At 44.4% G+C, this 13,060-nt stretch overlaps 1 protein-coding gene across 1 annotated transcript in view; it reads right to left on the bottom strand.

The window, feature by feature from the left end:
- LOC132996350 (NACHT and WD repeat domain-containing protein 2) overlaps window positions 1–13,060 on the bottom strand; it is a 44,920-nt gene that overhangs the window by 14,623 nt on the left and 17,237 nt on the right. Inside the window, exon 4 of the mRNA XM_061066699.1 lies at window positions 7,226–7,342. Coding sequence (XP_060922682.1) covers window positions 7,226–7,342 — 117 coding nt within the window. The remainder of the gene's footprint in view (window positions 1–7,225; window positions 7,343–13,060) is intronic.

The following is a 13,060-nucleotide window of genomic DNA, read 5'->3' as shown; positions in this document are numbered from 1 at the left end:
GAGAGAGAGAGAGAGAGAGAGTGACGTAGGGAGAACAGTCACTGTAAGCTTGCCCTGTGTGTGTGTGTGTGTGCGGTTTCCAGTCAAAACGACAAAAATCAGTTGATCGAATGCAAACAAGGACAAATGTGTGTGTGTGTGTGTGTCTGTGTGTGTGTGTGCATGTGCGTGTGTGTGTGTGTGTGTGTAATCTTCTGTCACTGCCGTCACCCTCCTGACTCGCCGAAGCCAAAACTGTAAAAAAGGAAATGTCCAAATATTTGCCGGGTGGTTTTAACAGCCCTGACTGAGCCAGAGCTGGTGTGGAATGAGGCCGTGCAGAGTGGATTAGAGCACGTCGGCTGACAGCTTCACTCCACTCTGGTGTGTGTGTGTGTGTGTGTGTAGATTGTGTATGTCTGTTGAGAGAGGAGACCTTGGGTTGCAGAAGTTCTTATGAGATTTCAGCAGTCGCAGGTGCAAGAAAGACGTGAAGGCGAAAGTGACAATAGCAAAAGCAGATGGGCGACAAATGCAGTTTCTAGTTTTCACTGCGCCCCTCCTCCTCCTCCTCCTCCTCCTCCTCCTCCTCCTCCTCCTCCTCCTCCTCTTTCCTTCTCCCTCCTCCGCTCCGCCCTCTTCTGCTTTTTCATCCTCGGAAGGGGTTTTCATACTCGGACTAAGTGCACTTTATCTGATGAGCCGGGTGGCGGAGGCGGCGCAACTCACGCAGCGACAGTATGAATCAACAAATCAATGGCTCGCGCAGTCAATCAATCACCGGGTTTCACAGTCGAGCGTTCTGACGTCTGCTGCGTAAGCTTTGGCAGCGCGGAGGGAAAAGGGAAAGGAAGATCTGACGAGAGAAATATTTACTTCTCAGTGAAGCACACACTCACAGAATGTTGAGAGTATACAGTACGCTCTAAGTGTCTGACTGTTTGCAACCAATGCAACAGGAATCGTCTCAATCAAAGAGGGGACTGATGATATTCGGTGATTTCTCAAATAGAAACACCAACGTGACAGTTATTATCCAGCTTATTCCTTTGCATCCTTGATCTATATTGTGTTATTGGACTGACACGATGATAGTTATGGTCTTTTTTGTTTTTAAACAATGTTTTTTTTTATTAATTTCCAATAAGAACCTACAAAACACATTGACACATACCACACAAGTTGCACAATGAAATGCAGGCGAACTTCACTGCATACACATACATACAAAAAAAAAATAAAAAAAATAAAGATAAACACGCACACAAACATACATACCTACGTTAAAGGGACTCTTACCTTTGTTGCATTTTTACACTTTTTTTGGATAAGGTTAAATTGGTATTAATAAGGTAATGACACTCTAAAATGCAAGACAGACCCACCAGGAGTAAAAACAAACAATTATTTCACTCTCATAATATTTAGTGAAAACTTCAACCAATAAAATTCTTCGGACCGAAGGACCTTATTGGCCGACCGACCTGTCTGTTTGCTGCATGGACATGCAGGTTTTCCGTCTGCTTCTTGTGGCGCATTCGGGCCCGCGTCATCAACACCGCGTTATATACATTTACATTCACATATATATTTTTCAGTTCAATGGTTATTTGCACCATTTATTGCGCCACAAGAAGCAGACGGAAAACCTGCATGTCCATGCAGCAAACAGACAGGTCGGTCGGCCAATAAGGTCCTTCGGTCCGAAGAATTTTATTGGTTGAAGTTTTCACTAAATATTATGAGAGTGAAATAATTGTTTGTTTTTACTCCTGGTGGGTCTGTCTTGCATTTTAGAGTGTCATTACCTTATTAATACCAATTTAACCTTATCCAAAAAAAGTGTAAAAATGCAACAAAGGTAAGAGTCCCTTTAAATAATAACAATAATAAATAAAATAAAATAAAAATGTCACACTCGATATCCCTACAGATATATATAATCTACCGTGGCCTGAGAAAAGTTATGGTCTTTTAATCGGATTAAACAGCACTAATTGTTTAAATGTTAAGATTTGTCCTTGTGATTGGAGCGATCTCTGCACAACCACGCAGGCAGAAGCTACCTCGGACTCTCTGTACCTTTTCCCTCTCTGCTGGATTTCTTGACGCCAGTTATTAGCTTTGCACTTCAACCTCCGCCGAGGATGAGAAGCAGAGCCGGCTCGTCTCATCAGCAGAGTTACATCATCAGAGAGAGAGAGAGAGAAAAAGAAGAAGAGCCACAGTATCCTCCGCTATCCTCTTACCGCCGGGAAATCTGCTCCACAGCCAGATCCATGGAGAGGAGAAGTCGTGGAACTGGATGAGCGGCTTCACGCTGTTTGCTGATACGCGTCCTTGAGGCGTTTTATCAAGTTTTTAGTGTTTTATTTTTTTTGTAACACGGGGGGGGGAATTTGAGACTGTTGCAGAGCAGAAGGGAGGAGAGGGAGGGAAACACAGTCAAGCCTCATTGTCATGCTTAATCTCCAGGTCAATGACACCATCACCATGCCAACCCCTGCCATCGCCATGGAAACCGGCTTTATTGCATCAACAGGTTAGAGAAAAGCCCACCCCTTCCTCGCCCAGGTGTGGTGTGTCTTTGTGTGTGTGTGTGTGTGTGGAACAGCCGTGCCCTTTGAAAGCTGCGATTGACCCTCGGCTGACAGGTCCAGTGCAGAGCTGCTTATATAACAGTCGACTCTGTTTTGGTCTTTAAAAATCAGAAGGAAAACAGCAGAGATATGGTTTCCACTTGATATCTTAGACTCTGAGGGTCTTCACAGCCCCCCGAGTGATTCACGGAGGCAAATGGAAACGGTATTAAAAGGTTTCCTGTCGGCATTAAACACCGACACGGCTCCGCACGTCAATCCAGCTTCTCTGTTTCCTCTGTAGTGTTACTAAGGAACCTGTTCTTCTTCCCACCTCACATCCTCATCTTGTCACACACACACACACACACACACACACACACACACACACACACACTCCCCCACCCCCCATTTCTTCTGTTTCATCCCCTCTGATCCAGGCACTGGGCTCTGTGACAGTTGTTGTGGGCTGCAGACCCCCAGAGCAGCTCTCTCTCTCTCTTTGAAGTCTCCTCTAACTGCTGCATGTGTGTGTGTTTGTGTGTGTGTGTGTGTGTGATTGTGTTAGCTCCGGTGACACTTCTGCAGTGGTAACTTCTAGGTAAACGAGTTAGAAAGAAAATTAGGGGAATGAAAGCAGAGGGTTGACTTGAATTTGCTGGAATCACGTTCGGGATTAGAAATGTTTGCGATACAGATACCAGCATCGGACATGGCTCCGGGTCGGGCACCGGCGTGGACAGTAGAGGGCGCTAACTGTCAGTTTGACCTATTGCAATGGTACTGACCTCGCAGTTTAGTAAGACAGTAATGTTACGATGTTTTGCCATGAAAATGGAGAAATATTTTGATTTCTACACTGCAGATAGAATATATATATGAACAAATCCATTCACTTTTAAAACAACCGACAGCCCAATATCACATCTTTAAAGATAAAATGTATTCTTTCGAGAAATCCACTCTTGCTCGCTGCTTGGAAACAGCGGTTGCACTGGACTGCCACTGGCAAGTAGTGATTTCTGTCTTGAAGTGTTAGCCAGAGACAGATTAAACCGCAATTTGTTTGTATCTCACACTGAAAGTGCACTGGTTGTAGTATAAAGATAGTAATATGTGTGTAATCGTAGATTTATTTGCTTGTGGTCTTTTTCAGTTATGTCTGTCAAACTTCATAATAAAATAATGTTAGTCATTCTCTGTATTAATTGTCTTCCAAAGGGTTCAACCTGAGCCAGGCCGTACAACAACGATAGCAATCATCACTCATAAAGGTGAGTGGCTGTTCAAATATAAGTTGTTATTATTTGAAATTCACAGGTATCCGATCGGAACTTTTATTACTGAAACTAGGGCTTCCACCGACGACAAAACACAACAGTGCTCCAGAGATGGCCCAGACAACCCAGAACTGTCAAAAACCAGGATCCAAGTCCCTGATTAAACAAACCGCCGCTGCCACTGCCACCACTCTGAGCTCCCCGGTGCTGGGAGCCGGCCCGTGTGGCAGCGACGTCCAGGGGCCTGGCAGCGGCAGCTGGCTCTGACGGGTCTGAATGGAATTTACTTCTGTGGCTTTCCTCATCAGAAAACGCTGCAGCCCTGCCGTGGAGAACACATCACCCTGGTATTCCATTAAAGATGTATACAGCCAGATGGGGAGTACGTGCACTGTACATGCGTGTGTGTCTCTTGAGAGTGTAAAGATCCTGGATCGCCCACTGAGGACACCCCTCCCCCCCGCCTGATTCCCAACCTCAACAGAGAATACGCCTCGGGTCAAGATGCTCAGTGTGTGTGTGGAGACATGGAGAGAATGAAGGTGATTCAGACAGTGTGTGTGTGTGTGTTTGTGTGTGTCTACTCTGTGTGTTGTCTGGTACGGCTCAGGGTCAGTCGGGGTTAAGATGGTGAAATTGCAGCAGGCACAGAGGGCGGCCGGGCTGATGAGAGCGAATGGAATCAGTGCAGTGTGTACGACACGGCGTCGGCCGCACAAAGTGGGAGAACGAGTCGCTTCTTTTCACCTCAAATCAGGTAATTTGGCCTGATCGAGCTTTTACTATCCAGCTCTACGCCACAAAACAAAATGTGAATGGGCTTTAGAGGCCGAGACATCGATTTCCACCTACGAGAGAGAGTCAAACGATAGGACAAACAACAACAACTGTTTTGGAAAAGACCAGTTAAAAAGTGCTCAATTTCCCAGTGCATTCACTGAATCACTTAGAATTACCTCCCTGTGGTTGTTTGCCTCCTCTGACCAGTACAGTTTCAGTCTACATATATATTTTTTTTCCAGAATCACACGAGGTCACTGTGACCTTTGACCACTGAAATCGAATACTGAACGTTTGTGCCAAATTTGAACAAAATTCCCTCAAAGTGATCCTGTGACATCCTATTCCCCAGATAATGTCTTCTCCCCTTTTTATGCTTTTTTTATACTTTCCATCTGTAGCTTTCTGCTCATTTTAATTATGTAAAACACATTAAATGACCTTTGAGTACAAATTTGCTTTGATTTAAATTTCAAGGGAAACTAAATTCCTCCTCTGCTGTTGAAATCAAACAGCTACAGGCTTCATGTGAGGACGGAAATGTTCGAGTGACTTGACATTTTCCAGAAGATGTTTCTAGGACCCGACGGACATGAAGCTGATGAGGAGATTTGAGAGCTTTGGGGTGAAAAGGTTCCACGCCGGTGTTGATGAGGTATAAACAAAACGTTTTAATCGAATATTTTTATTTTGGTTCCTTTTACTTGTGTGTATTTGCATATTTGACACTCCTGCAGCCTGATGGAGTTGAGGCAGACGTATCCCACCTGCTGCTCCCCTCACTTGACTCTCCTCTCCGCACGGTGACATAAAAGCAACACACCTTTTCCTGGAGGGCGGCCTGTTCGAGCTGTCAAGGCCCTGCCTCCTCCTCCTCCTCCTCCTCCTCCTCCTCCTCCTCCTCCTCCTCCTCCTCCTCCTCCTCCTCCTCCTCCTCCTCCTCCTCCTCCTCCTCCTCCTCCTCCTCCTCCTCCTCCTCCTCCTCCTCCTCCTCCTCCTCCTCCTCCTCCTCCTCCTCCTCTCAGGTGCATCCACACTCATCATCTGCCATGTTTGCCGCACTTCCCTCCGCTGCTGCTCTGCATGATGCTTTTGATCAGGAGGAGAAACCTGCCGACTCTTTTATCGTGTGGCTTTAAAGCAGCTTTCAAAGAAGAAGAACTGTCCGGCCTCCAAGCCGCCTCCTCCTCCCCTGCTGGAGTTTGAATGTTTGTCCACTTCTGTTCAGTGCCGTGTTTTATTGCATGTTTTTGCCTGGTTTATTGCTGATTGTGTCACATTAAACTTGTGTAAAAGGATATTCAACTTTTTGTGGATACGTTTTCGATCTCATTGCACTTTGCTGTTTTCTGACACTTGCGTTATCTCACTCTCATGTGAGTTATGATCCAAAAGCTTAACTTCAGGTCCGTGGATGAGCTTTATTCAGATATTTGAAGTACGGGTCTTCTCCACATGTGCAGATGGAACTTTCTTTCGTTCCCATAGAGATTGCAGAACAGTTATTGACTGTTGTGGTGCAAACTCAGCGGCTGTTGTCTGAGTCTGAATCTAATGTGGTTGTTGTTTTAGAGATAATCAATATGAGAGTTGGATTCCAAGTTGTACAGTTCATTTATATAGTGCTTTTCTAGTCTTATTAACCACTCAAAGCACTTTACACTAGAAGTCATTCACACACCAATCCAGTCCAGGGTTTAGTATCTTACTTTAGTTTCTGCAGACTAGAATGAAACATTGAGAAGTGGACTCTGTGGATTTGTGTGTCATAAAGAAAGAGAACTACAACTTGTGAAGGAAAGATGCAGGATGAAATGGTGGAGAAGATTTTTTTTTTCTCCCTTGACACCAGGGGGCTCCTGTTCTACCCATAATGCATCACCTCCCGCTGTGATCTCTCACCTCAATTTCAACTTCTAGACACGGATCTGTTCCATTTGAATAATTCAGCGTCAGATTTCTCTTCCCTTCGTCTCTCTTCGCTCCTCGTCCTTCTCCTCGTGCATTTTTCTCTTTTTCATGTGGCCTAAAATTATCTTTAAAAAATATGACTGAAATGTCAGCTGTAATTACGCATCATGCTTCTCGCTCTCTCCCTCTCTCTCTCCTCGCACATAACTCATTCATGCAAGAGTAATTTTTTAGCTTTGCTTGGATTTGCAGTACTTTCTTCTGGACTATCGAGTCTGTGGAGTTTTTAAATTTCTGTTGCTTTTCATGTTCTGTCTCTAAAACGAGGAATCGCCGCCTCCAGCAACAGTTCATGTTAAAGAGAAGATGTTAAAAGAGATCAGACACGCACATCAAGTCTTAGACCTGCAACACGAGGACTTCAAACCCTACTGAAACTCTCAAATGTGACCAAGCCAGGACTTACAAAGAGAGAGGTCCTGCAGGAGAAATTAGATTTCACCCTTATTAGGTATTTTCCACATAGTCTTATTAGAGCCTGAGCGTGGGAACAAACCAGATCAGAGCCACACACAGGGAGGGAGATGATGGGAGAAACCAACGCCGGTTAAAAAACTGATTTTCTACTTATGTGAACTTAAATTTCGTGCAAAACCTGCTCGTATGTGTGTAATTGTAACACGTGTTAACACTCACAACAAAACACGGCCCGGCTGACGTCTTCAGACATTCCTCCAGCAGCTTCATCCTCAGCCGCTGCAGGTCCGGACTGTCCCACTCCTCTGGATCCACTCCCCAGTACAGGTCCACCACCTGGGAACACACACAAAAGCCCATTCAGTGTGTTTTATTAGAAGAAGACACAAATATGGAGGCGCATGGATGAGTTTTAGTAGATTCCAGAGGGCTAAGGATGTTTCTATTGTCCCAGTGGGGCAATTACAGAGAGAGATATCCACAGAAAGCGGAGGTGAACACAGAAGCTGGACAATAAATACAATGTTAAAGACAAAGAATAACAAAATCTCAATGAATTATTTATAATGCCTATAGCAGTATGTTCTCTACGTCTCCTAAAAAGAAAATATTCCAACTGTGGAAGAGAATAAATGGCAGAACCAGCTTGTACAGCCCGGAGGAACCAGGATATGATGGATTTCCCTTTTAAAACAGGGTTATACAAAAGGATTGTTTCACAAATGGAAGTTGCTGCTGCAGGACAACACGTAAACATGTAAAGAGGATATGAAGACGTCCTTAATTGTTGACCCTCTGGAAAACGTTGTATAAATCACGTGTTTAAGTGCAAATATCAGGTTTTCTAATCTCTTCGGCCGCATCTTCTACATAAATGTCTCTTTCTCTGTTTCATCCCGAGATATTTGTATTCTTCCAGTTTTGCATTCGTCGCGATCCGTCAAGATTTCAGTTTTCAGCTGAAAAACATGTTTACATTTGAAGTACAGCACAAGTGAGGATCCGTGGACTCCAACGCCATCGCTGTTTTCAACACTCTCACCTGCTCTGTGTGACTGAAAACCACAACACCACCCTCAGCATTGAAAACCAGCAGGGAGAATCGACTGTACACACACACACACACACACACACACACACACACACACACACACACACATACATGCAACAGAGGAGGTCTCCCACAACACATTCATCACAAGTTTTGGCAGCTCAGACAACTCCAACTGTAAACACGCCACAGGGGGAATCTCCCACCGGAGGGGAGAGGGGTGAGGAAACGTCTGTAAGTGTGTGTTTGTGTGTGTGTATGTGTGTGTGTGAGTGTGTGTGTGTGTGTGTGAGGCCCACGGCACGATGCTGCTGGCTCCGGGCTCGTCTTAGAGGAAAACAAACTCTCCTGCCGGCTGCTTCCTGGGACTCTGTCAGCTTCTCTTCTTCTGGCCGGGGCCTGACGAGCGCCTCAGAGTAAAAGACACTTTACGTCTGATGACCGCTGCTGCTCGGAGGCTCCGGTCTCAGTCCCTTAAAAGGCATAATGTGAACTATCAGATTCTTCTTCTTCTTCATCTCTGGTGCAGCTCTTCTGCAGGTCGAGGAGTAAAAAACGGTTTTGCAAGAGGTGAAGTGATTTAGCAGCTGGGGGGTGCTGCCGGCTTCCTTCGTGCTCCGCTGCCCACCACACTGGCAAATGGGTTTCACCTGGCATAATGACTGACACTTCCGCAGCGTGGCACAGAGAACACACGCACACACACACACACACACACACACACACACACACACCGGCTGGCACTGAAACTGAGTGTGTGGCGCAGTGTTTTGACAGTTTGGATGATATTCGCCTCCCCCCGTTATTGGCGGTGGCGGCGGGGGGGCTGGAGCGCCACCCGGCTCATCTGCTTGTTCGTCTCCGTGCACCTGTGAGCAGCTGAACCACGGTGGAAGGAGACAGCTGTCAACTCGCTGCGGAGTCCTCCCACAGACGAGCACGGCGGCGAACAAATGTTTTCATTGACAATCAGACGGCTGGCTTCCTGCCTGTTTTTGTCTTGTTACACTTTTAAAATAAAGCTTTTTTTTTCGTAGCTGCGACTCAAATCACAGATGTTTCATGTAACAATTCTGCATTAGAATAAATAGAAACCACGATTGCTATATATTTGGTTAACTTTTGTACTTAGACTTTCAAAATGTTTCCAACAGCATTCAAACCCAGAGAAATGCTCAGTTTTAATCCATGAGATGTTTCATTTTTGTCGCTATTAAACTTTCAGGTCATACAAATGGAAGAGACCCCCCCCCCCACAATCACAAACATCCTAAACTCTCTTCCAAAGGCAAATAAATTCTTCCATTCACTTTTTTGCGTGTGACAAGGACGAGCAGTGAATCCTCTCGACTGAGGAGCGGCCACTTGGGACCATTTGTCAGTTTTGCTTGAGAAATGACCTAAATGATTAATGGATTTTAAAAATAGAAGCTGTGGAATTTTTCTCAATCGCTCAATTCGTCTATTTTTAGCTATAACATAAATGAAATAGCAAATTTACAGCAAATCCTTTTACATTTGAACAACGACGGCAGAGTCGGAGAAATGCCCAACGCCTTAAATAATTGATTGATAATCAAAATGGTTTGTTTTTGCCGTTCTACCAACAAATGAGATGTGACATTTGAATGCAGGAGGAAAAAAAAGTCCAGATTTCCTGCGTTTCCCTTGTCGTGCGCCCGCTGAAGGCTTTTACTTTGGGAAAAAAAAATCTCTCCCACTCACTGGAGCGCACACGACGAGCCTCCCTGGTGTCGGCCTGTTGGGGAAAAACTCATTGTTTAGCACATCAGTCACTGTGTATCAGTGTCACTAATCTACTTCCAGCCTACATGTGTGGGAGACTGCAATCGGCCTCGTGTTGACTCCGATCGGAGGGAAGGAGGGACGGAGGGAGGGAAGGAGGGAGGGAGGGAATGAAGTGAGATGAGCGCCTGATTATGATTGGTTTCTACCGGGCTTCAAGCAGGTGACTGGGAGGATGCGTGGTAATTAAAAGATAAATGAAGACATTCGTCATATCCAGTGGCTGTGAGCATTTGTGTGTGTGTGTGTGTGTGTGTGTGTGTGTGTGTGTGTGTGTGTGTGTGTTTGGGGAAGACAGAGTGATTGAATTTGCCCACATCAGCCTTGACGAGGGGGAAACGGCTGAGGAATGCTTTTCCAAAATGGCCATACACACTAGAGTGGAGTTAAGAGCTTTGGAAAGGTGTTCCTTAAAAGACTGGTTCTAGCTGGAACTATTTCACAGCTTCCCTCCTCTTTCTTCTTAGAGCCAACTTCTTCTTTGCTCCTCCTGATTACTTCCCCTCTTCCCCTCCACTACGCCGCCGAGGGCGCCGCCGCTTGCGTAAGAGCCGAAGCGGCTTCTGCTAAGCTGCTTTCTAATGCCCTTGGAGGGCATTTGCCCACGGCCGGTCAAGCGCAGGAGAAGCAATTTTTTTTTTTCTCCTTTTGATTCATTTATTGAATGTTAGACTTTGGGATTATACCCGAGATGCCCAGGAAGAAAGGGCATGAAATCAGGCGGGGAAAAGCCCCACCAACTGTAAAAAAAAACAAGAGTAAAAATAGATATGGCGTCCACATAAATATATCTTAAGCTCTGTACTGCAGGCAGTTTTATTAAGAACATGTAGTAAATCTCTAAGAATGTTTGATGAATGCAGTTTTCTTAGAGCTCCAGAAAAGTGCAGATTTTAGCAGCACATTCAAAATCAGATATTTCTGCATCCATATGCATAGAATCAATGTAGTGACATGAATTATTTCAAGTTCTTAAAACAGGATGTACAATACTTACATATCAGACAGAAAAAGTAGTGTCTGTCAACGACGCACATCGAAGACGGTTGCAAATGGCTTCAGCATGTCTAGCCCTAGCTACTAACTATGGCTGAAAATGCAGTGAGTGGGAAAAGTGGGGGTGGCTGTTTTTGCACTAAGGAGTGGTTTTGGTGAATCATGAAAAACCCATAGTTTGACCCCTCACAAGTTACTTAAAGCCAAATTTAACATTTTCAATTTTTCAAAAATCTGTTACAGGTACCCCAACTTTGAGCAATTTTTTAGGAGGTTTCCCACGGGAGTTGAATTTCAACATTTTAAGACATGATATTACACACCTTCCTAAACACAACTGTGAAGAAATTTCTTGGTAAGCATTTAGTTCCCAGATTTTCATATGTTGCCCTCACTACACATGCATGAATGTAAGATCTCTGAATCGTATGTTTTACTTGATTCCATTTCTGCCTTCTCTGATACCAGGTCACACTTTTTCCTGCATGACTCTAATGGAGTTGATTGAGGTTGTCAATAACCAATCCAAGGAGAAAACTTCACGTGCACGCCTCGGAGTAAAATCCGTCACGCTCTGAAAGCGCCGGGGCCATTACGGCTCCGTGTTTCAGACTCGACCGAAGCACGCTGAGGTTAACAGCCAGTCAAAGACACGAGGTAATGAGATCCTGGGACTCGCCGAGGCTTTAATGAGGCACCGGCTCAGGGAGATATACATTTTTCCATCACACAAGGTTCCTGACAGGTCACTCTGAAGCTTGCCATACGTTCAGATGATAATTAATTTGGTGGATTTTTTTTTTCAGAGCCTGTCAAAAGCAGCTTTGAGGGACATTAAATGTGCCGGAGGGAGACAACTGATAATTAAATGGGGAGTAGGCACAATTCTGAACCTCCTTGAACTATAGATTGAATATAAATATGGACGTTGTGTCTGCAAATCCTCCAACTAGTCAGGAATGGAAGCAAAAATATAAGTGTATTTTGACTTTTTAGTTGTGTCCCCATAAACTAACATGGAGGAGGAGGGGTACATGACCTATACGCTACTATAGCCAGTCACCAGGGGGCGAGGGAGCTGATTTAGCTTCACTTTTAAGAAGCTGTCATGTCGGCCATCTTTACATACAGTTTATGCCTTGGACTTATATAATTTTAACTTGTAAAGGAAAAAATTATAACATTTCTGAAAATTAAGCTTTTTTTGCTGTTATTGGGAAAAGGTTTAAGGAGAAATACGTTTATACTTATATTTAGGTTAATAATGTTAATTTGTGTTATTCCTTGAAAGGGCTTTCCACTAGGAGTTCGACCAACAGGATGTCACTATGCTGCAGAAGTTTCATTCATGGTTTCTTTGCTCTGCACATTCTTGCATTTATCAATGCTCAGGTCGAGCTGGTACACACACAAAAAAATGAGAGCCTGTCAGATTTGGGTCAGGCTTGGTTTGTTTTCTCTCGGGAAGGAAACTCAGAAAAAGGATCATCGACTCATTTAATCTTTTTTAAAGGGGTTTAAATCTTAACTTTCAAACATTTCTGAAACTCCTCCTTGAGGACGGGTGAAGATCAGACCTGAACCATAATCACAATCAGAATTAAATTTGTATTCCAATTTTGCAGCTAATTTTGCCTGTGGGACGCTAAGTCTTTATTCTTTGATTGTGCAGAGGACTCCCAGACTTGAATAATTCATGGGAACCAGTATAAACTGAGTGGAGCGAACTCCTTCCACATAAACGTATCTCTCCACAGCTCCTCAGTTCAATCAGTGTTTCTCTGGAGTCACAAAAAACAACAGTACGTCAAACTACAATATATTCGTTTCCAAATCAACGAGAGATTTTCGAGGAACAGAACATCTCGGGGCAGACCGGCTGTTTTTTTGCATTTTAACCGAGCGTAAACCCAGTGGTGTAAACAAGCGGCGGCTCGGGCTGAAGCAGCTGCTCGGAGTCCATTCATTTCTCTAATCAGAGAAACCCGGCCTGCGGCGTGTCGTCTGGGTAACATCGCTCTTTGTAAACCAGCGGGTTGACTGTCGACCACGGCACAAAGACAAGTGTCTCACTCAGTTTGCTTGCAACAATTCTCCAGTTAAAGTTCTCTCTATATTCACAACGAATATTCTCAAACAGACTTTATAATCAGGTCCCGGTCAGTTTCATAGATATGGATTTATTGAGATTTTAAAGCAAA

Source organism: Limanda limanda, chromosome 22 (assembly GCF_963576545.1).
Source record: "Limanda limanda chromosome 22, fLimLim1.1, whole genome shotgun sequence".
Lineage (NCBI taxonomy): Eukaryota > Metazoa > Chordata > Actinopteri > Pleuronectiformes > Pleuronectidae > Limanda > Limanda limanda.
Note: the sequence above shows the minus strand (reverse complement) of the source record. Positions and strands in the feature narration are given on the sequence as shown.